General features: G+C 49.1%; 1 protein-coding gene and 1 pseudogene across 1 annotated transcript in view; one reads left to right on the top strand and one right to left on the bottom strand.

Moving 5' to 3' along the window:
• The first annotated feature begins 5,042 nt into the window (after positions 1-5,042).
• LOC146076292 (U2 spliceosomal RNA) lies at positions 5,043-5,178 on the top strand (annotated as a pseudogene).
• Positions 5,179-13,310: 8,132 nt separating this feature from the next.
• The window catches only part of AGBL3 (AGBL carboxypeptidase 3), an 85,745-nt gene continuing 77,531 nt past the window's right edge, over positions 13,311-21,524 (bottom strand). The window contains exons 16-21 of the mRNA XM_083180087.1: positions 19,537-19,591; positions 19,221-19,421; positions 17,881-17,929; positions 15,576-15,745; positions 15,119-15,323; positions 13,311-14,416 (exon numbers count right to left, since the gene is read on the bottom strand). Of these exons, the coding sequence (XP_083036213.1) occupies positions 14,020-14,416; positions 15,119-15,323; positions 15,576-15,745; positions 17,881-17,929; positions 19,221-19,421; positions 19,537-19,591 (1,077 nt within the window). The 3' untranslated portion in view covers positions 13,311-14,019. The remainder of the gene's footprint in view (positions 14,417-15,118; positions 15,324-15,575; positions 15,746-17,880; positions 17,930-19,220; positions 19,422-19,536; positions 19,592-21,524) is intronic.

Here is a 21,524-nt window from a genome sequence, read left to right as displayed (position 1 = left end):
ACGAATACGAAAAATCGTATTCTTAACACGAATGGATACGACTGCATACGGCTGTTTTAGCCGTATGCAAATTGGTATTCTGGAGGAAAGTTTACAAATCAGTCGTATTTGAATGATTCGTATTTTCCGATGGCGTATCTATTCATATTTTAGCCAATACGAATTCATATCGGCTTCAGTGTAAAAAAAACACAAAAAAACCCCGTCATGGGGTCCCCCCCCCTCGGCTGTAACCAGCCCCAGGCTCACAGAGCCGGTCCTCTTTGTAAAAAAATCAGGGAGCAATTTGACTAGGGTTCCTCTTATTTTTTACAACCAGCACCAGGGCCAAGGGCCAGTCCTGATTCCCAAAATACGGGGGACAAAACGAGTATTAGTCCCCCGTATTTTAAGAACCAGCACCAGGCCCAACCAGCCAGCAGGGTAATGCCACAGTCGAGAGGAGACTTTTTATACAAGTCCCCCCGGCCAAAGCATTCACCCCCTGACCGGTTAGCCTGGGCAGGGGTCCTGGGGAGCAGGGACCCCCCAATGAAGGGGTCCCCCCCTCCATAAGCATGCAGGGACTTGGAGAACCACAAGTCCCAGCATTCGGGGCATTAAAGGGCCCACTGGAACTTGTGGTTCCTCAGTAATACAAATAGTTAAATAAACACACAGACACCCAATAAAATTAAACTTTATTACACACAGAGCCCTTGCATACAGATACTCAGAGGCGTCACTAGGGTTGGTGTCACCTGGTGTAGTAACTCACGGTGTCAAACCCCCCCCCCCCCCCCCGGTCAGGTGAAGCAAATACCTGATAAGTGGGGTAGACTATTACCCCTGTAGTGCCGCTTACACACATAATGCCCCCCTGTACTGCTGCTTACATACATAGCCCCCACTATTGCCGCTTACACATATATTACCCCTTTTAGTGCCGCTTACACATATAATGCCCCCACTATTGCTGCATACACATATAATGCTGCCACTACTGCTGCTTACATATATAATAGCCCCTGTAGTGCCGCTTACACATATTATGCCCTATACACATATAATGCCCCCCACTATTGCCACTTACACATATAATACTCCTTGTGGTGCCGCTTACACAAATAATGCCCCCTTTAGTGCCGCTTATACACATAATGCCCCTTGTAGTGCCTCTTACACAAATCATGCCCCCACTATTGCCATTTACACACATACTGCCCCCTGTAGTGCCGCTTACACATATATTGCATCCTGTAATGTTGCTTATATATGTCAACATATATATTTTGTTAATCATCCCTAGACACATACACTATATACACTTTATACCTTAGATGTCTACTGCCCCCTACTCTTATATACTTGAAGCCTGCTTCTCCCCCCTTCCTTATATTCTATTACATACATACTGTATAGCCACCCCTTCCCTTCTATACATAATATAACATCCTGAGGTTATGCAGTTTGACTACCTCTTTTGCATTTATTGTACATTCCTTATCTTGCTGGGGCAGGACTCAGAGGCAGAGCTGGCTAGGCAGATCATACAGTAGACGTAGTATACAGCTGGGCAGTACCTATTCTTCTATGGCCCTGGCCTGAATGGGCCCGCGGAGCAGCCCCATCATTCTGGTTGCAGTACGAGCACGTTATGGGAAGGGGAGGGGTCCTAGTTCTCGGGGAGGAAGGAGAGGCTGAGAGCGTCACTTCTGCTGATGCTGCATGTACGACAGCAGCAGTAGCACCCTGCTCTCTGACAGCGTGATCTGAAAGCTTGAAATACTTGCATGGGTCCTCCGGTGTAGATCACGTCCTGTTCAGTCAAAGTAGGCATCCAGGGGGACTTGGCAAAAAAATAAACCGACAATGCAAACCGCCGGACTGAATGGACACAGAATGTTTGTTTACATCCTGCGACTCCTCCTCCCGAGTGCCGCTATTGGCCACCTATCAGCCTCTGATTGGCCGCTAGGTGGCCAATATCGGCATTTGGGAGGAGGACTGATTTTTAAAATTATTTATTTTTCTATTTTTTACACAGTGAAGCCTGCACGGATCTGACTGATCCATGCAGGCTTCTGCCAAATACACCAGGAAAATGAAGTGTATTTTCCAGGCGTATTTGGGCGGCAATTAGCGTCCGTTTACCGCTAATTAGCGGCCGTATTTTCAATACGTCCGCTTAGTAAATTAGGAATCACCATTCTTTTGAATGGTGATTCTTATCGATGGCGTATGCATTGATCTGTGAACTTATGCAAACTCATGTAAAGTTAGTTTGTTATTGAACTCAAGTCCGTGTCCTGGCTGACTCCTAGACTAGGAGCCTGGAGTCCTAGTAGTGGGAGTCCCGGGCCCGGCAGCAGTTACTCACCGCGTCCGCACGGCGCCACTGAGGAAGGAAAGAGCGAGCTTCCTCTACTGACAGTCAGTCTCACACATCAGGTGCCCCCACACTCCAACCCGTCCACTCCAGTCCGTGTCTGTCCTCCACCCAATTGAAGTTGCTGCTACGCAGGAGGTACACGCCGCGGCCAGCGCAGCCCTGCGGCTGCCCTGGAGTGTCTCGCGAGATATCCCAGGGTTGCGCTGGCCGCGGCACGTAGCAGCAGGAGCTTCAATTGGGTGGAGGACGGACACGGACTGGACGGGTTGGAGTGTGGGGGCCCCTGATGTGTGTGGGCCCCGGTACAGCCACCCCTGTTGCCTCGTGGGGGAGATCCGACCCTGTTCAAAACTTAAGGTAGTCTTATCAAACCTTGGAGAGAGAGAAAGTGTGAAACAATTGGTTCCTGATGTTTTTTAAACACAGCTTAATACTTTATCTCTCTCCAAGTGTTGATAAATTTCCCCCTTAAGCCCCATACACACAGGGCAATTTCAGCCAAAATCACCCCCGATATGGTCGATGAGCGACCATATCTCCATGTCTACGGGTGATGGTCGCCTGGAGCACGCTCCATCGGCTTCCTGCAGCAGAGTGTCTCGTTTTCATCAGTGACCATCACTAGCAATTTGATTGCTGAGCGATATATCGCTGAGTGACCAATCGCTCTGTGTGCACGGAGCTTTCATTTCTAGTACTTCATGTGGTGCACGGTGTAATGATGACACCTGAGCAGCGGTGTAGCTAGGTGCAATGGTGCCCGGAGCAAGGACATGTGTCGCGCGCTCCCCCCCCGGGGGGATCAGCACTGACCATACATGCGCACACATATGCACATCACACAGTGGGTTCCTTTCAGTGAAGAAACATCCCCCAAGATACGATTGCATATTACAATGCGATCCTGGGCGAGCATCGGGGGTATATAAAATCGGTCCTCAATGCTCTGCCCCTCCAATTACTTTTACTGCTACAGGACCAGACAGACCCTGGCCAGAGAGGAAGGGTACAGCGGCGTAACTATAGCACCGCAGCCCCCACCACCGCGGGGTGGCGCTGTGCATGTGGGGGCACCGGGGGCTGCGGTGCTATAGTTACACCCCAATCCCCCGCAGCCTTACCTATCTCGCTGGTCCCGGCGGCTCCGTTCTTCTGCTGAGGACCACCACAAAATGGCCGCCCCCATATAGCACACAGTTCTCTGAAACTGTCTGCTGTATGGGGGTGGCCATTTTGTGTTGGTCCTCAGCAGAAGAAGAACGGAGCCGCCGGGACCAGCGCGATAGGTAAGGCTGCAGGGGATTGGGGGGGGGGGGGGGGGTTTGCGCCCAAAACTTAGTTACGCCACTGGAAGGGTAAGTATATTTGCAGTAGGGAGGGGGTGGTACAGAGTGGGGGGCAGAATGGGACTGGTGTTGGAGCAGGACATAGCATAAAACTTGAAAAGAGGTAGGCCAGTACAGAGCAGGGAGGAAGACATGGCAGATAACAAAAACATAAAATATTTTATATTCTGAAAGATCAATAGTAAATACATTCATCAATGAAACTATAAACCTGGGGCGAAATGTAATAGGGTGCGATTTTTGGACGAGTTCCAAACTCGCCAGAAATCGCACCTTTAAAAATCGCGTTTTTTGCCGCGAATTCGCATATGTAATGAGATGCGAATTAGCGGCAAAAAATGCGATTTGCCGCGATTTCGGGCGATTTTTAGTCATGAAAATGTGCGCATTTTCAGTCATGAAAATGTGCGCATTTTCATAAATGCGATTTTGTGCAAAAAAAAAAAAGTAAAAAAAAAAAACGGCGTGGGGTCCCCCCTCCTAAGCATAACCAGCCCCGGGCTCATTGAGCCGGACCTGGTTCCAAAAATACGGGGGGACAAAAAGCATAGGGGTCCCCCGTATTTCTGAAACCAGCCCCGGACTCTTGGACCGGTCCTGGTTCCAAAAATACGGGGGACAAAAAATCTGGGGGTCCCCCGTATTTTGAAACCAGCACCGGGCTCCAACAGCCCACGGTGTCATGCCACAGCCGGGGGACACTTTTTATACAAGGTCCCCCGGCCAAAACATGAGCACCGTGGCTGGTCAGCCTTGGACGGGGTACCTGGAGGAGTGGGGACCCCCCCAATAAAGGGGTCCCCCCCCCCCAGGCTTCACCCGTCCAGGGCTGAAGCCCGGGGCTGTCACCGGCGTCCGTGGCCAGTGGACGCCGGCCTGATAGGGTTAAATCCATCATACATATCATTACATTGCTTTATACCGGCGAACTACAAGTGCCAGCAGACCTCCCCCGCATGCTGGGACTTGGAGAACCACAAGTCCCAGCATGCGGGGAATTAATGGGCCCGCTGGGACTTGTAGTCCACCTGTAAAAAGAATGTTTATAAAAAACACACACACAGAGAAGTAAAAGTTTATTACACACACACACCTCACTTTTACACCAGCGTTACTTACCATTCCTGGATCCAGCGCTGGTCTGGCTGCTTTACAGCCGGCTCCCCCCGAACTGACAGGCAGCGGGGAGAACCGGCTTTCTCCGTTGCCTCTAACAGCTTCTGTAGCGCTGTCCCAGTGCTACAGAGGCTGAGAGCGCGATTGGCTGAGCTACAGTATGCGTCTCCATGGAGACGCATAGCTCAGCCAATCAGGACTGACAATCAGTCGCTTCTCGGCCTTTTGGCTAAGATCAAGTGTAGTATCTGTTCTTATCAGTGGGTATGGACTGGCCTCTGGCAGAGAATAGAGAAAGGTTGGACTGAGTAGCTGCTCTGATGGGCGGAGGGTGTGGGACCCCTCTGTTTTTTCCCGGGAGTGGTGAAAAGTCTCACTGAGTCTCTTCACCTCTGCCTTTGGTAGGAGGTGTTGTTTCCGTAAATCCACTGGTAAGAGGGGGGGAGAAACACTGGGCCTAGTAGTTTGACTCTCCTGACGGGGTTTGTAGCCCCCGAAGGATGAGCAGCGAAAGGCTCAGTCTAGTATCCATTCCCAGGGAGCGGAGAAAAGCTGAGACCGAGTAGATTGGTCCAGGTTGGGGCTGGCCCCCATCCTGGGCACAGCGAAAAGCTCAGCCTAGTATCTTAACCCTGGGAGCGGAGAAACACTGGGACTGAGTAGATTGCTCTTCCGAGGGGGGTGCAGCCCCTAAGGGAGTCTTTCGAAAAGCCCAGTGGAGTACCCATTCCCATGCCGGGGGCTGGAAAATGCCTGCTGGTGAGACGGAGAAAAACTTGGTCGGACGCTGATTGGTCGGCTGCCTGGAGCCCGAGGCTGCACTGTGCCCCCGGGGAAACCCGGGGGTGCCTGATTTGCACTGGTGATGTCCAGCACCATGCACTGAATGGCACCTGCACCGCGCACTTCCCTCTAGGTTAGGCTACACGTCCTTACCTCGTCCTTTTGGATGGGGTAGGACAATTTTTCACACCCCCACCCCGGCCTTCTGGCTAGGGCCTCTTTTTATTTATTTCTTTGATTTGCACTTTTGAGCACTTCACGTTTTTCGTTAGTTTGTCACGTTTTTTTGATTTGGGTAGTGCGGCTGTCCCTAACAGGCCTTCCGTTCCCCAAACGTGGCTGGGACTCTTCACCTTTTGGGGAGAGTCCCGGTCCCCTCGAGGGCAACCCCGAGCCGCAAGGCGGAGGGAAGCCTAAGCGGGTCTCTCCAAACCTTCGGGTGCGGAGGACCCACCGTCCAAAACCCTTCCGGGGGTGGGGGAAAAGCGGGTCTCTCTGAGCTTCGGCGAAGAGGACCCACCGATCCCTTTTTTCCCTTCCTCGGCCTTATGGTTGAGGGGGGTTAGGGGAACCATGGGGCCTTTCTCCTTTGGGAGAGGGCCCACACGTTCGTACGGCTGCCCCCGTTGCACGTGTTTAGGCAAAGCACTGGTGGTGGTGGGAGCACACCTCGGGCTCCCTGAGTTTCTTCAAACTCAAACCATTAGTGCACTTGACCAAAGTTAGTTCTGGCCCAAATCGCCCATCAGAACCTGGTCTGAAAAAAGTGCGATTTATATACACCAAAACAGTGCGATTTCCGTTTGCGCATGCCATTAAATAAGCGATTTGTATACTTTTCTGTGCGAAAACATCTGGATGGGAATTAAATGCGTTTTTTTGCGCACTTTTCGAAAGTGTGAATTATCGCCCAAAAAATGCAAAAAACTGCCCGTTGCGCACCCTATTAAATGTGCGATTTGGGAAAAAAATGCGAAAACGCCATTTTGTTGCGAAAATATTGCAAAAAAACACAAATCGACTTCTACTAAATGTCACCCCTGGTCTGAGGTGGCCGGACGAGCCTCCATCATAGCGCTAACTATGGGCTTATACAGACCTGATCGCAAAGCGGCTTTTTCTCAAGCGGACAAAACCATGTGCACTGCAGGTGGCGCAGATGTAACATGTGCAGAGAGAATTAGAATTGGGGGAGTTATTTTTTTTCTGTGCATGGTAAATAGTGGCTGCTTTATACTTACACTGCAATTTAGATTTCAGTTTAAACACACTTCACCCAAATCTAACTATCTCTGCACCTGTTACATCTGCCCCACCTGCAGTACAGCATGTTTTTGACCATTTGCAATTAGCAGCTTTGCGATGAGGTTTGAATAACACCTTATCCCTGCACCTTGGGTGGCACCACCAGTCACTCCAGCCTGCGTAATTCCCATACCTGCAGCAATCAGCAGCACAGTCCCTCCATACTGGGTTACTAATTTCTGTATGATGTGGTTCCCTATCCCGCCCGTCCTTACCAGTATTATACATTACATTAGAATTACTGCGCCCCCTATGTGTAATAATGAATTACTGCGGCCCCTATGTGTAATAATGAATCACTGCGCCCCTTATGTATAATTATGAATTACTGCGCCCCCTAAGTGGAATAATGAATTACTGCGCCCCCTATGTGTAATAATGAATCACTGCGCCCTCTATGTGTAATAGTGTATTACTGCGTCCCCTATGTGTAATAATGAATTACTGCGCCCCCCTATGTATAATAATGAATTACTGTGCCCCCTATGAGTAATAATGAATAACTGCGCCCCCTATGTGTAATAATGAATCACTGCACCCCTATGTGTCATAATGAATCACTGCGCCCCCTATGTGTAATAATGAATTACTGCGTCCCCTATGTACAGTGTAATAATGAATCACTGCAACCCCGTATGTGTAATATATGTGTAATAATGAATCACTATGCCCCCTATGTGTAATAATGAATCACTGCGCCCCCTATGTGTAATAATGAATCACTATGCCCCCTATGTGTAATAATGAATCACTGCATCCCGTATGTGTAAAAATGAATCATTACGCCCCCTATGTGTAATAATGAATTACTGCACCCCCTATGTGTAATAATGAATCACTGCGCCCCCTATGTGCAATAATGAATTACTGCGCCCACTATGTGTAATAATGAATCACTGCGTCTCCTATGTGTTATAATGAATCACTGCACCCCTATGTATAATAATGAATCACTGCGCCCCTATGTGTAATAATGAATTACTCCGCCCCTATGTGTAATAATGAATCACTGCGCCCCTTATGTGTAATAATGAATTACTCCGCTCCCGATTTGTAATAATGAATCACTGCGCCCCGTATGTGTAATAATGAATTACTGCGCCCCCTATGTGTAATAATGAATCACTGCGCCCACGATGTATAATAATGAATTACTGTGCCCACTATGTGTAATAATGAATCACTGCGTCCCCTATGTGTAATAATGAATCACTGCGCCCCTTATGTGTAATAATGAATTACTGTGCCCCATATGTATAATAATGAATCACTGCGCCCCCTATGTGTAATAATGAATTACTGCGCCCCCTATGTGTAATAATGAATCACTGCGCCCCCTATGTGTAATAGTGTATTACTGCGCCCCCTATGTGTAATAATGAATTACTGCGCCCCCTATGTGTAATAATGAATTACTGCGCCCCCTATGTGTAATAATGAATTACTGCGCCCCCTATGTATAATAATGAATTACTGCGCCCCCTATGTGTAATAATAAATAACTGCGCCCCCTATGTGTAATAATGAATCACTGCACCCCTATGTGTCATAATGAATCACTGCGCCCCCTATGTGTCATAATGAATCACTGCGTCCCCTATGTACAGTGTAATAATGAATTACTGCGCACCCTATGTGTAATCATGAATCACTGCAACCCCGTATGTGTAATATATGTGTAATAATGAATCACTATGCCCCCTATGTGTAATAATGAATTACTGCGCCCCCTATGTGTAATAATGAATCACTATGCCCCCTATGTGTAATAATGAATCACTGCACCCCGTATGTGTAATAATGAATCACTACGCCCCCTATGTGTAATAATGAATCACTGTGCCCCCTATGTGTAATAATGAATTACTGCACCCCCTATGTGTAATAATGAATCACTGCCCCCCTATGTGTAATAATGATTCACTGCGTCTCCTATGTGTAATAATGAATCACTGCACCCCCCTATGTGTAATAATGAATTACTCCGCCCCTATGTGTAATAATGAATCACTGCGCCCCCATGTGTAATAATGAATTACTCCGCTCCCAATGTGTAATAATGAATCACTGCGCCCCCCCTATGTGTAATAATAAATTACTGCGCCCCCTATGTGTAATAATGAATCACTGCGCCCACTATGTATAATAATGAATTACTGTGCCCACTATGTGTAATAATGAATCACTGCGTCCCCTATGTGTAATAATGAATCACTGCGCCCCTTATGTGTAATAATGAATTATTGTGCCCCATATATATAATAATGAATCACTGCGCCCCCTATGTGTAATAATGAATTACTGTGCCCCCTATGTGTAATAATGAATTACTGCGTCCCCTATGTGTAATAATGAATCACTGCGCCCACTATGTATAATAATGAATCACTGCGCCCCATATATATAATAATGAATCACTGCGCCCCCTATGTGTAATAATGAATTACTGTGTCCCCTATGTGTAATAATGAATCACTGCGCCCACTATGTGTAATAATGAATCACTGCGCCCCTTATGTGTAATAATGAATTATTGTGCCCCATATATATAATAATGAATCACTGCGCCCCCTATGTGTAATAATGAATTACTGCGCCCCTATGTGTAATAATGAATCACTGCTACCCCTATGTGTAATAATGAATTACTGCGCCCCCTATGTGTAATAATGAATTACTGTGCCCCCTATGTATAATAATGAATCACTGCGCCCCCTATGTGTAATAATGAATGACTGCGCCCCCATGTGTAATAATGAATCACTGCGCGCCTTATGTGTAATAATGAATTATTGTGCCCCATATATATAATAATGAATCACTGCGCCCCCTATGTGTAATAATGAATTACTGCGCCCCCTATGTGTAATAATGAATCACTGCGCCCACTATGTATAATAATGAATTACTGTGCCCACTATGTGTAATAATGAATCACTGCGTCCCCTATGTATAATAATGAATTACTGCGCCCCTATGTGTAATAATGAATTACTGCGCCCACTATGTGTAATAATGAATCACTGCGCCCCTTATGTGTAATAATGAATTATTGTGCCCCATATATATAATAATGAATCACTGCGCCCCCTATGTGTAATAATGAATTACTGTGCCCCCTATGTGTAATAATGAATTACTGCGTCCCCTATGTGTAATAATGAATCACTGCGCCCACTATGTATAATAATGAATCACTGCGCCCCATATATATAATAATGAATCACTGCGCCCCCTATGTGTAATAATGAATTACTGTGTCCCCTATGTGTAATAATGAATCACTGCGCCCACTATGTGTAATAATGAATCACTGCGCCCCCTATGAGTAATAATGAATTACTGCGCCCCTATGTGTAATAATGAATTATTGTGCCCCATATATATAATAATGAATCACTGCGCCCCCTATGTGTAATAATGAATTACTGCGCCCCTATGTGTAATAATGAATCACTGCTACCCCTATGTGTAATAATGAATCACTGCTCCTCCTATGTGTAATAATAAATTACTGTGCCCCCTATGTGTAATAATGAATTACTGTGCCCCCTATGTATAATAATGAATCACTGCGCCCCCTATGTGTAATAATGAATGACTGCGCCCCCATGTGTAATAATGAATCACTGCGCCCCTATGTGTAATAATGAATCACTGCTACCCCTATGAGTAATAATGAATTACTGTGCCCCTATGTGTAATAATGAATCACTGCTACCCCTATGTGTAATAATGAATTACTGCGCCCCCTATGAGTAATAATGAATTACTGTGCCCTTATGTGTAATAATGAATTATTGTGCCCCATATATATAATAATGAATCACTGCGCCCCCTATGTGTAATAATGAATTTCTGCGCCCCTATGTGTAATAATGAATCACTGCTACCCCTATGTGTAATAATGAATTACTGCGCCCCCTATGTGTAATAATGAATTACTGTGCCCCCTATGTATAATAATGAATCACTGCGCCCCCTATGTGTAATAATGAATCACTGCTACCCCTATGTGTAATAATGAATTACTGCGCCCCCTATGTGTAATAATGAATTACTGTGCCCCCTATGTATAATAATGAATCACTGCGCCCCCTATGTGTAATAATGAATCACTGCTCCTCCTATGTGTAATAATAAATTACTGTGCCCCCTATGTGTAATAATGAATTACTGTGCCCCCTATGTATAATAATGAGTCACTGCGCCCCCTATGTGCAATAATGATTTACTGCGCCCCCTATGTATAGTGCAATAATGAATTACTGCACCCCCTATGTGTAATAATGAATCAAACCCCCCCCCCCCGCGGCAGGTCCGGCTGCACCACCACCCCCTCCCCCCCGAGTAGCGGGTCTGCCAGCACCCCTTCCCATGGCCAGCGGGTCTGCCAGCACAATACCCCCCACCACCGCTGGAGCAGCCCACCCACCCCCAGCAGCGGGTCTGCTCCCCCGGGCAGTGTGTCTGACTCCCCCCCCAGGCAGCATGTCCAATACCCCCCACCAGCGTGTCCACACATCCCCCCCCGGTGGATCAACGTGTCTACCCGCACCCCACCCCTCCCCCCGGAGCAGCGTGTGCACACGCACCCCCCACCACACTGGATCTGCAGGTCTACCAGCACCCCCCCTGGGCAGCGTGTCCAATACCCCCCCAAGCAGCGTGTCCACCAACAACCCCCCAACACCCACCCACCACTGGAGCAGCGGGTCTGCCGGCACCCACCACAGTCCGCACCAACAACAATCCGCCCCCCCCCAGCCTTACCACCCCCTCATGCCCCGTGTCCACCCGCAACCTCCTCCCCCTGGATCAGCGTATCTACCCGCAATACCCCCCCCCCGGGACAGCGTGTCCACCCGGACCCCCCCTCCCAGCAGGATTAGCGCCCCCCCCCCTCCGGGAGCAGTGTGGCCACCTGCCCACCACCCCCTGGATCAGCGGGTCTGCCCCCCCCCCCCCCGGAGCATTAGTGGGTCTCCCCCCCCCGGGGCAGCGTGGCCACCTGCCCACCCACCCCTGGAACAGCGGGTCAATCCCCCCCACCCGGGACAGGGTGTCCACCCTCAAACCCCCCTCCTGCAGCATTAGTGGGTCTCCCCCCCTCCGGAGCAGTGTGGCCACCTGCCCACCCACCCCTGGAACAGCGGGTCAATCCCCCCCACCCGGGACAGGGTGTCCACCCTCAAACCCCCCTCCTGCAGCATTAGTGGGTCTCCCCCCCCGGGGCAGCGTGGCCACCTGCCCACCCACCCCTGGAACAGCAGGTCAATCCCCCCCACCCGGGACAGCGTGTCCACCCTCAAACCTCCCCCCCCTCCTGCAGCATTAGTGGGTCTCCCCCCGGAGAAGCGTGGCCACCTGCCCACCCACCCCTGGATCAGCGGGGCAATTCCCCCCCCCGGGACAGCGCGTCCACCCGCAACCACCCAACTTCTGCAGCATTAGTGGGTCTACCCCCCCCCCCCGGAGCAGCGTGGCCACCTGCCCACCCACCCCTGGATCAGCGGGTCAAAAAAAGCCCGCTGGAGCACCGGGTCTGCAACCCCACCCCCCCCCCCCCCCTGTAGCACCCCCCCCCTTCCCAGAGCAGCGGGTCTGCCCGCAACCCCCTCCCCCCCACTGCTGGAGTAGCGGGTCTGCAGGCGCCCACCACAGCCCGCACCAACAACGAGCCACCCCCTGCCCACCCTTACAACCCCATTATCCACCACCACTCCCCATGTCTTCCCCATTTGGATACCGCGCCCCGCCCGGCATTATACACTGGTGGAACACCCTGGACTCCCCCCTGCAGTGCCGCCAGCCGGCGTTCAAAGTGCCGCCAGCCAACACCTGCACCACAAACATAGCCGCCGCCTGCTAAGTCCTGCTGCCACCTGCCCTCTGCTACCGACGACCACCACTCTCCCGCACTATCCGTAAGTACACACTGCATATACACCCACCCAGCACCCCATAGCAGCATGTCCACCCCCCCCCCCCCCCCCGCAGGGATCAGCGGGACTACCTGCAACCCCCCAGCCCCCCCCCCCCCCCAAGCAGTGTGTCCACCAAACCCCCCCCCAGATCAGTGGGTCTGTCCGCAACCCCCCCCCCCCCACCACCACTGAGCAGCGAGTCTCCGTCACCGCACTGCAATCGCAGCCACATATGTTAGTACATATGCGAGGGCATCGCGGCAGCCGGCAAACCGCGGTAATGTATTTTAATACATCCCACCCATAGACCTTAAGCACATCCTTCACTCAAATATATTTCTACTTTTAATGGAGCGCCCGGAGAGTGGGATGAATCACCTAGTTACTTAATACTTACATACATTATTCACATCATTACATGATCCTATGTAATCAAGATTGAGAACAATAAACACATAGAGAGAAACAGTAAAATATCAATTTATCATGAAAGTATAAAATACCCTCTGGTTATGAATGACATAATAGTGACATCATCGGTAACAGTGACAGGAAATAGAGTGAAACGTGTAACACTTACCATCTAACACTGAATGTAAATATATATTGCAGCAATAATCACTACAGAATACACCAGCATTGTGTCCTGCGCGTCCCCCTGTCTCACATACATCGTACACCGCCTACGGTTGTACTTTGCCGGAAAGTATGGCTTAATTGAAACACATATCTTGTGTAGGGTTCTTAGTATCCATTGTAGAGGACACTGTTGTTGCTAGGAGACGCGTCATTCAAAAGTCACTAAATAAAATGTTATTGTTTGGCTGAACTGTCATTGGGGTGCAGTACCGCCCAATAAACTGCAGGTGGCGATATGAGCTCTCCTGTAATGCAGTAAGTACTGTAGTGTAGCATTACAAGTGGATCACTATTATAACAAATAAAAGAACTAACATTATTAATGATGCACCATTCATACAAGTACTGTATACGGACATCCTTATACAGCTATAATGCCAATAAATATATATTTTTCATGTAACACTATCCTTGCTGAAGGTGCTTTAAAGATGTTGTAAAGGTAAGTTGGCCCAGCTACACCTCCTGTTGTATTAATCCCCACGTGGCAGAGGAAGACATAGCTAGGATACCATTCGGTATGACTGCAGCATTATTTTGGGAGAGGCGGCAGGCTGGCCCGACGTCCTGATTTCCTGGCGCAGGTCACCAGACAACCATTAAGAGTCCCATGTTTTAAGGCGTCCTCTTTGGGTGCTAAAGGTTGAATGCCCCATTCAGGTCCGCCATTTTCGCCTGTCTGTAGTCCAATCAGAATGTCTTTCCAGGTGTTGACCGATAAATCGGGATTTCGACTGTCACCGACGCTTCGGTTTTCCGGTGTACGCGGACATAACAGCTTTCCCAGCTTCCTCTTTTGCACTGTCCCATTGTTAGAATGGACCACGGAACGCGCTTTAAACTTTCTGGGGGGCGGGATGTTGGCATTATTGGAAGACTTTGCTGTAGAGACATGGCCGAGCATTCTTGGTAAAAGGTTCCGGACTGGTCTACAGGAGAGAATAAGATGAACAATTTATCCAAAAATAAAATCCAGTACAATACCATTCTGTTACATCTATTTATTAGTAAAAAAAACACCACCAAAAAGTCCAATAAAGAGGCAATATTTCAAAAATAGGTCAGCTCAGTCATCACCACAACTCAAGTCTTTCATTTCATTAACAAAAAAGTTGTAGAGTTGACATAAAAAGGTTTCCTCGTCTATTTTAAAGTTTTTTTCTTTTAACCCTTTGGGTGTCTTTACTTTATTTTTTAGTTTTCAACTATTGTGAAGCTACATGTTCCATAGCCGGCCCTGGCAGCCTGGGATGTACGGATGCTAGCAGTTCCATACGTTCCAGTAAGCGCAGATGGCCAGTGGTTTGAGGGCTTGCTGGCACATAAGACAGGGCCTCATCTCTACGGGGTGTGCTTCAACTGCCTAAACGCGGCATCCACTATAAAATTTACATATGAACACTGCAGGGGTTACAAGTATACGTTACCAGCAGTGCACATTTTAACGCATATTTGTACGTGGAGATATTAGACATACAACAATCTCTACATCTGGCTTTCTACAGAAACAATTATATACAACTTTATATTCGTCTATATGAAAAAAACAACTATTTTACTAAATCACTACACGAGTAATGAGTATATCAACCTATTTATACTGTTAATGATAACGATAAAATATAATGTACCGGGAATCGGTGGCGGAAGTGGGGAACAGATCACTGGCGTCACTAAGTTTGGCGTCAGGGGGAGATGTCACAGCTGGGAGAGACGTGACTCTTTTCGCTTGTTGCAAGCTCTGCGTCTCTTCCGTTATCCTGCTGACGGCGCCGCGCTCATCTCTGTTTAGCGCTGCGGACGTGTAAGCTTTGCTCATTGGCTGCAGAGAATTGCCTTGGGGAAATGAGAGACTTAGAAAAGACTCCAGAAGATGCAGAAACACAAACATCTGTTTGCTGACCGGAATTATAACCTATGAATCTATGTTGTACTCAAGTCGCTGCCAAATTATATATCCCCCTAATACCCCAACTGTACCTAACGGGATTTCACATGAACCCACCGCTGCGTCTTACGCTACATTCCCTACACAAGGACAGTGGCAGCAGAACACTACAGAACACATTCATCTCATCATTCCCTTACCAGGCTGATGTGGAACATTCCGCACCTCTGTATCTGGGAGAACGGGAGGGAACGCTGACCCACTTGCTCTTGGATTTGGGGGCAGTAGATCCTGACTTGCTGGCTCTGGAAGTGAAGAACATCGGACGTCCCTGTGTAGAGGCCGTTCTCTGGCCCAGACACCCTGGGCGCTAATTAAGGGAAAGTTATGTTTTAGTAGAAATTTGTGGAAGGGTTACAGTTGTGTCCTCACACATCTGGCCCCAATACGCCGCCCAGCGTGAGATGCCCGGCGCAAGCGTTCCGCTAGGTCCCATGCTCTGCTAGAGTCAGGCAGCCGCTAGGTCCCATGCTCTGCTAGAGTCAGGCAGCCGCTAGGTCCCATGCTCTGCTAGAGTCAGGTGGCCGCTAGGTCCCATGCTCTGCTAGAGTCAGGCGGCCGCTAGGTCCCATGATCTGCTAGTCAGGCGGCCGCTAGGTCCCATGCTCTGCTAGCGTCAAGCGGCTGCCAGGTCCCATGCTCTGCTAGAGTCAGGCGGCCGCTAGGTCCCATGATCTGCTAGAGTCAGGCGGCCGCTAGGTCCCATGCTCTGCTAGCGTCAGGCGGCCGCTAGGTCCCATGCTCTGCTAGAGTCAGGCGGCCACCAGGTCCCATGCTCTGCTAGAGTCAGGCGGCCACCAGGTCCCATGATCTGCTAGAGTCAGGCGGCCACCAGGTCCCATGATCTGCTAGAGTCAGGCGGCTGCCAGGTCCGATGCTCTGCTAGAGTCAGGCGGCCGCTAGGTCCCATGATCTGCTAGAGTCAGGCGGCCGCTAGGTCCCATGCTCTGCTAGCGTCAGGCGGCCGCTAGGTCCCATGCTCTGCTAGAGTCAGGCGGCCACCAGGTCCCATGATCTGCTAGAGTCAGGCGGCTGCAAGGTCCCATGCTCTGCTAGAGTCAGACGGCCACCAGGTCCCATGATCTGCTAGAGTCAGGCGGCTTCCAGGTACCATGCTCTGCTAGAGTCAGGCGGCCGCTAGGTCCCATGATCTGCTAGAGTCAGGCGGCCGCTAGGTCCCATGCTCTGCTAGCGTCAGGCGGCCGCTAGGTCCCATGCTCTGCTAGAGTCAGGCGGCCACCAGGTCCCATGCTCTGCTAGAGTCAAGCGGCCGCCAGGTCCCATGATCTGCTAGAGTCAGGCGGCTGCCAGGTCCCATGCTCTGCTAGAGTCAGGCGGCCGCTAGGTCCCATGCTCTGCTAGAGTCAGGCGGCCGCCAGGTCCCATGCTCTGCTAGAGTCAGGCGGCTGTCTTTTGATAAAAAGGTTTATATTGGGCCCGAATTTCGCAGCACTGGATCGGTAAGTATATTGGTGTAAAAGTGAGGTGTGTTTTTGTGTGTGAAATAAAGTTATACTTTTCTGTGTGTGTGTCTTTTCTTTTAACATTCTTTTTACAGGTGGACTACAAGTCCCAGCGGGCCCATTAATGCCCATTAGGTTCTCCAAGTCCTAGCCTGCGGGGGAGGTCTGCTGGCACTTGTTAGGAATGTGAGAATTAACCCTATCAGGCTGGCGTCCACTGGCCACGGACGCCGGTGACAGCCCCGGGCTTCAGCCATGGACAGGTGAAGGCTGGGGGGTGGGGGGGCTTTTTTGGGGGGTCCCCACTCCTCCAGGTACCCCATCCAAGGCTGACCAGCCACGGGGCTCATGTTTCGGCCAGGGGACCTTATATAAAAAGTGTCCCCTGGCTGTGGCATGACACCGCGAGCTGTTGGAGCCCGATGCTGGTTTCAAAATACGGGGGACCCCCAGATTTTTGGAATCAGGACCGGTCCAAGAGTCCGGGGCTAGCTTCAGAAATACGGGGGATCCCTACGCTTCTTGTCCCCGGTATTTTTGGAACCAGGACCGGCTCAATGAGCCCGGGGCTGGTTATGCTCAGGAGGGGGGACCCCCACACAGTTTAAAAAAAAAAACACTTTTACACATTTTTTACACAGGACCATGCACAGATCTCAATGATTTGTGCATGGTTCTGTCAAATTCGCTTGTTAGAACCTGGTCTATTTTTTTGGTGATTTTTGGTAACGTTTACCAAAAATAGCACCCTATTACATTTGCGCGTTGTATACTTTGTAATGGGAAAACATCTGGATGCGAATTGAAGTGTGACTAAAAATCGCCACTTCAAAATGTGCAATTTTGCAGCAAAAAATGCGCTTTTTACCGCGAACCCTATTACATGTGCGATTTTTGGAAAACGTGCGATTTCGGAAGTTTTTGACCAAAAATCGCACCCGATTACATTTCGCCCACTGTTTCTATAAAATATGCCACTTACTAAGAAATCTCATCTTGGTTGTACGTAGATGATGGAAATGGAACTTTCTCTAGAAAATGAGAATTTAAATACATTCAGAACATTTCATATTTCAAGTTAGGAGACAACAAAATTCAAATTGTATCCATGGAAACCACTTCCCACCAGGTTCCATTAACCGAGGAGATCTGTAAAACATGTCCTGCTGGTGCACAGCGAAGGAACAGCGTGGTACGGGAGTATCGGAGTTGTGGGAAGATTCCTCCCAGAGAGAGGGACACCGACTAGGATTGTGATACTGTAAGCAGTAGTGTCTCGCGGGCATCAGCTCAAGTTTCCCCGGCTGGCACCAGATATGGATACTGCATGGTACAGGATTAATATCCCATCCTATAGATGGTCTATAGTATAGGCTGTATCATGCATATACATAATATAAATAAGTGGTAAGAAAGGGTTAAGCAAACCATAATAAATGAATACACAAACATAATAGAAACAATACTCCACTTTCTAAACTCACATTCTCCGACCTCATGGTAAGGCTCCTGTCTATTCTTCCTGGCAGCTGCTCTCTGGTCCAGTGCACCGATTGAGGACTTGGTAGAAGAAGCTGCTACCCAGGGCCGCCAACAGGGGGGTGCCAGGGGTACAGCTGTCCTGGGCCCCGGCCTCTGGAGGGGCCCGGGCAGCTACCCACAGTGGCACTGCACCAACCCTCCACACCCGCACAATGCATCCCCCACCCGGCACCGTCGGCCAGGCACGCACAATACACAGTCTAGGATACAGAGGGGCTCGGCGCTCTGCAGGCTGCAGACTCGACTCCCGACTCCCGACATGAAGGAGGGAGAAGGTGCTGCGCTGCTTGAGCCTGGGAGATATTGCGCCGCCGCCGCCACCGCTGGTAAGTAATAGTAATTGGGGGTGGTGCACGAGGGGGGGGGGGGGGTGCCACTGAAGGTCAGTCCCGGGCCCCAACATTATTAGTGGCGGCCCCGCTGCTACCACTGGGCATGTGCAGCAGATCTACTCTGTCCCTTACACTGCATGATGTACTATATACCATTACTATTGTTGTCATAATCTTAGCCATATGCCAAGAGGAGGGGGGTTTCTGGGCAACAGCCCCCCCCCCCCCCCCCTGCATTTGCCTCTGTTCATGATCTGTACTTTGCGCACAATATTGTCCAGCATAGTATTGAACTCAGATAAGAATAGAAATTGGATAACGATAGACATGGGGTGATGTTGGGGCTAGATCACACGTCAGGTAAAGATGAACATTTTAGTGAATGAATATTGATTATGACCAATTAGAAATAGTTTCCCCAGCTCCGCACACGCTGTGAGACACCCACCTGACTGGTGTACTACCCTATCGCCTGATTCCAGCTCGTATCCGTCACTGGCAGTATTAGACTTGAAGGCACCGCTGAGGTTACATTTGAATGAGCCTTCGGGGGTGACGTTGTAACAGTAGGGGTCCAGCACACTGCCGAGAGGGAAATGCTGGGCAAAGAGGTTTTTGAATAATGGAAGCGGCCGGTTCCATGGGAAACCTAAAAGAATTCAAATAGAAATTCAGTTGTATTGTTCTTCAACTGCATTGTGACAGTATACAAAGTTGGACTACATTATGTTATACACATACATGTCCACTCTCTCTCTACTCACCATTGAGAGGGTTGATAACGTCCATGACATCCTGGTTCCTGGCGCAGGAATGGGACTGGATACAATATGCGGGAAAACAGACAATAGACCAGGTCACTATTATTACACAGCAAACTCTAAGGGATCTTGTACGCAGCTGTAAATATAAACGTCCCAGCGTCTGATGTGAGACCTTGTGCGGTTCACCACTTACTTTACTTACTTAGCTAAACCTGAAAGAAAGACTCGGAGACTTAGGTTTGGCAGAAAGCGTTACCTGTATTTATTATTGAAGTACTTTAAACTAATTAATTTGATTATAATGAATTCATTAATGGTGGCCAAGAAAGAACGGGTAATTATTTAAGCTCCACCCACAACTGACCTACGTAATCAAACAATTCCCTAACAACAAGCGGTATCCTCTCAGCCTTCTACATTGACTGCCCACCCGTCCGGGTGGTGTCGCTGTCCCCAGGGAAGCCGAGAGAGGGGGGGAGCAGGTACTAATTACCCGGGCCCAGGCTTGCTGAAGGGGCCCCGCAGGGGCCCTGGTTCGACCCCTCACTTCCCCCTCCGTCCCTCCCGGGTATCACCAGTAGCACGCACTTCTACAGCATGTGCTGTTCTGACAGCAGGCTCAGCATGATTGTCTCACTGACAGCGTGAGAGGTCATGCTGAGCCTGCTGTCAGCACAGCACATGCTGTAGGTGTGTGCTGCGTCTGAGATTACAGTTTTCTTTTACCCACCTCTAAACATTTTGGGGGTGTGGCCTACGTGTGGGAGGTGCCCACACCACCCACACTTAGGCCACACCCCCAACATTTTACCAGGGCCCGGCATTCCTCTCGGCTGCCCTGGCTGTCCCCGAGCGGGTGATCCAGCCAAGGCCTATAGTCAACGTAGGTGAGCGCACCGAAAAACAACTATATACACCGAATCATTATTTAACGAAGACCTTAAATCATTTAACCTGTTCTTTCCCCCCAAACAGCCAACAAAATTAAACACCCACCCCCCAATGAAAAAAAAAAAAGGGCAGGGAGGGCGGGAAACTCAGGAAAAAGTGGAAGACTCCTCCTCTTCCTGCAGCTTTGCCATCCCTGCTTCCTTATTGGATGCCGAGTCACATGCTTCCCTTAAGGTCATCACAGCCTTGGATGTTTAACCCACCACATGCCTATTGCAGTCATTCCGTTATTCAGCTAGTGCCCCTTCTGTGCCCACCTGCCAATGCAGTGGATAGTATAAATAAGGAAATATACAATATCACACAAGGAATCATGAATACAAATCATATTAGAGTCGTAAAATAAGAAAAGAAATCAAACACTAAAACAGCGACAGTAGAACCGGTTCCAAAACCTTATTAAGTGGTTTCAATTTTGTGATTGCCCTTTTGGCCTTAAGCTGGGTACACATATGTACAATTTCCTTTTTCTTGCGACCGTTCGATCGACCGAATACACAGTCGGCCGTCCAAAACATACGACCGTTCTGCGCGTACACATATGTACAATTTTACTTGCGACGTCCGATGTACTCCCGTCCAAACAATCGCAAGAAGAAGTATATGAGAGACCCTGTAACCCTTTGCCTGCTGTTTTAACTAATGTCTGTTTAATGCCTCACTGCTCAACACTTTAGACGCATCACTTTAAGACATTAATCAATGTTGAAGTTTTAATAGAGTGGGCTGGAAGCTCTTTTCAGGGCACCATAACACACTATTAAAACTTCAACATTGATTAATGTCTTAAAGTGATGCGTCTAAAGTGTTGAGCAGTGAGACATTAAACACACATTAGTTAAAACAGCAGGCAAAGGGTTACAGGGTCTCTCATAATGCAGCATACCACCGTGCTTTGTCAAACTGTCAAGCATATCGATAGAAGGTGCGTACACACTTCACTTTTGTTCCGATATGGAGCCGTCCTGTCGGATGAAATATTAAGCAGCAAAGAACCTTCGACCGACCGACCGTGGACGGCCAAGAGCGTTTTTGGC

The sequence above is a fragment of the Crinia signifera genome, chromosome 4 (genome assembly GCF_055691185.1).
Source record: "Crinia signifera chromosome 4, ASM5569118v1, whole genome shotgun sequence".
In the NCBI taxonomy this organism is placed as follows: Eukaryota; Metazoa; Chordata; class Amphibia; order Anura; family Myobatrachidae; genus Crinia; species Crinia signifera.
This window is presented reverse-complemented; position numbering and strand designations above follow the sequence as displayed.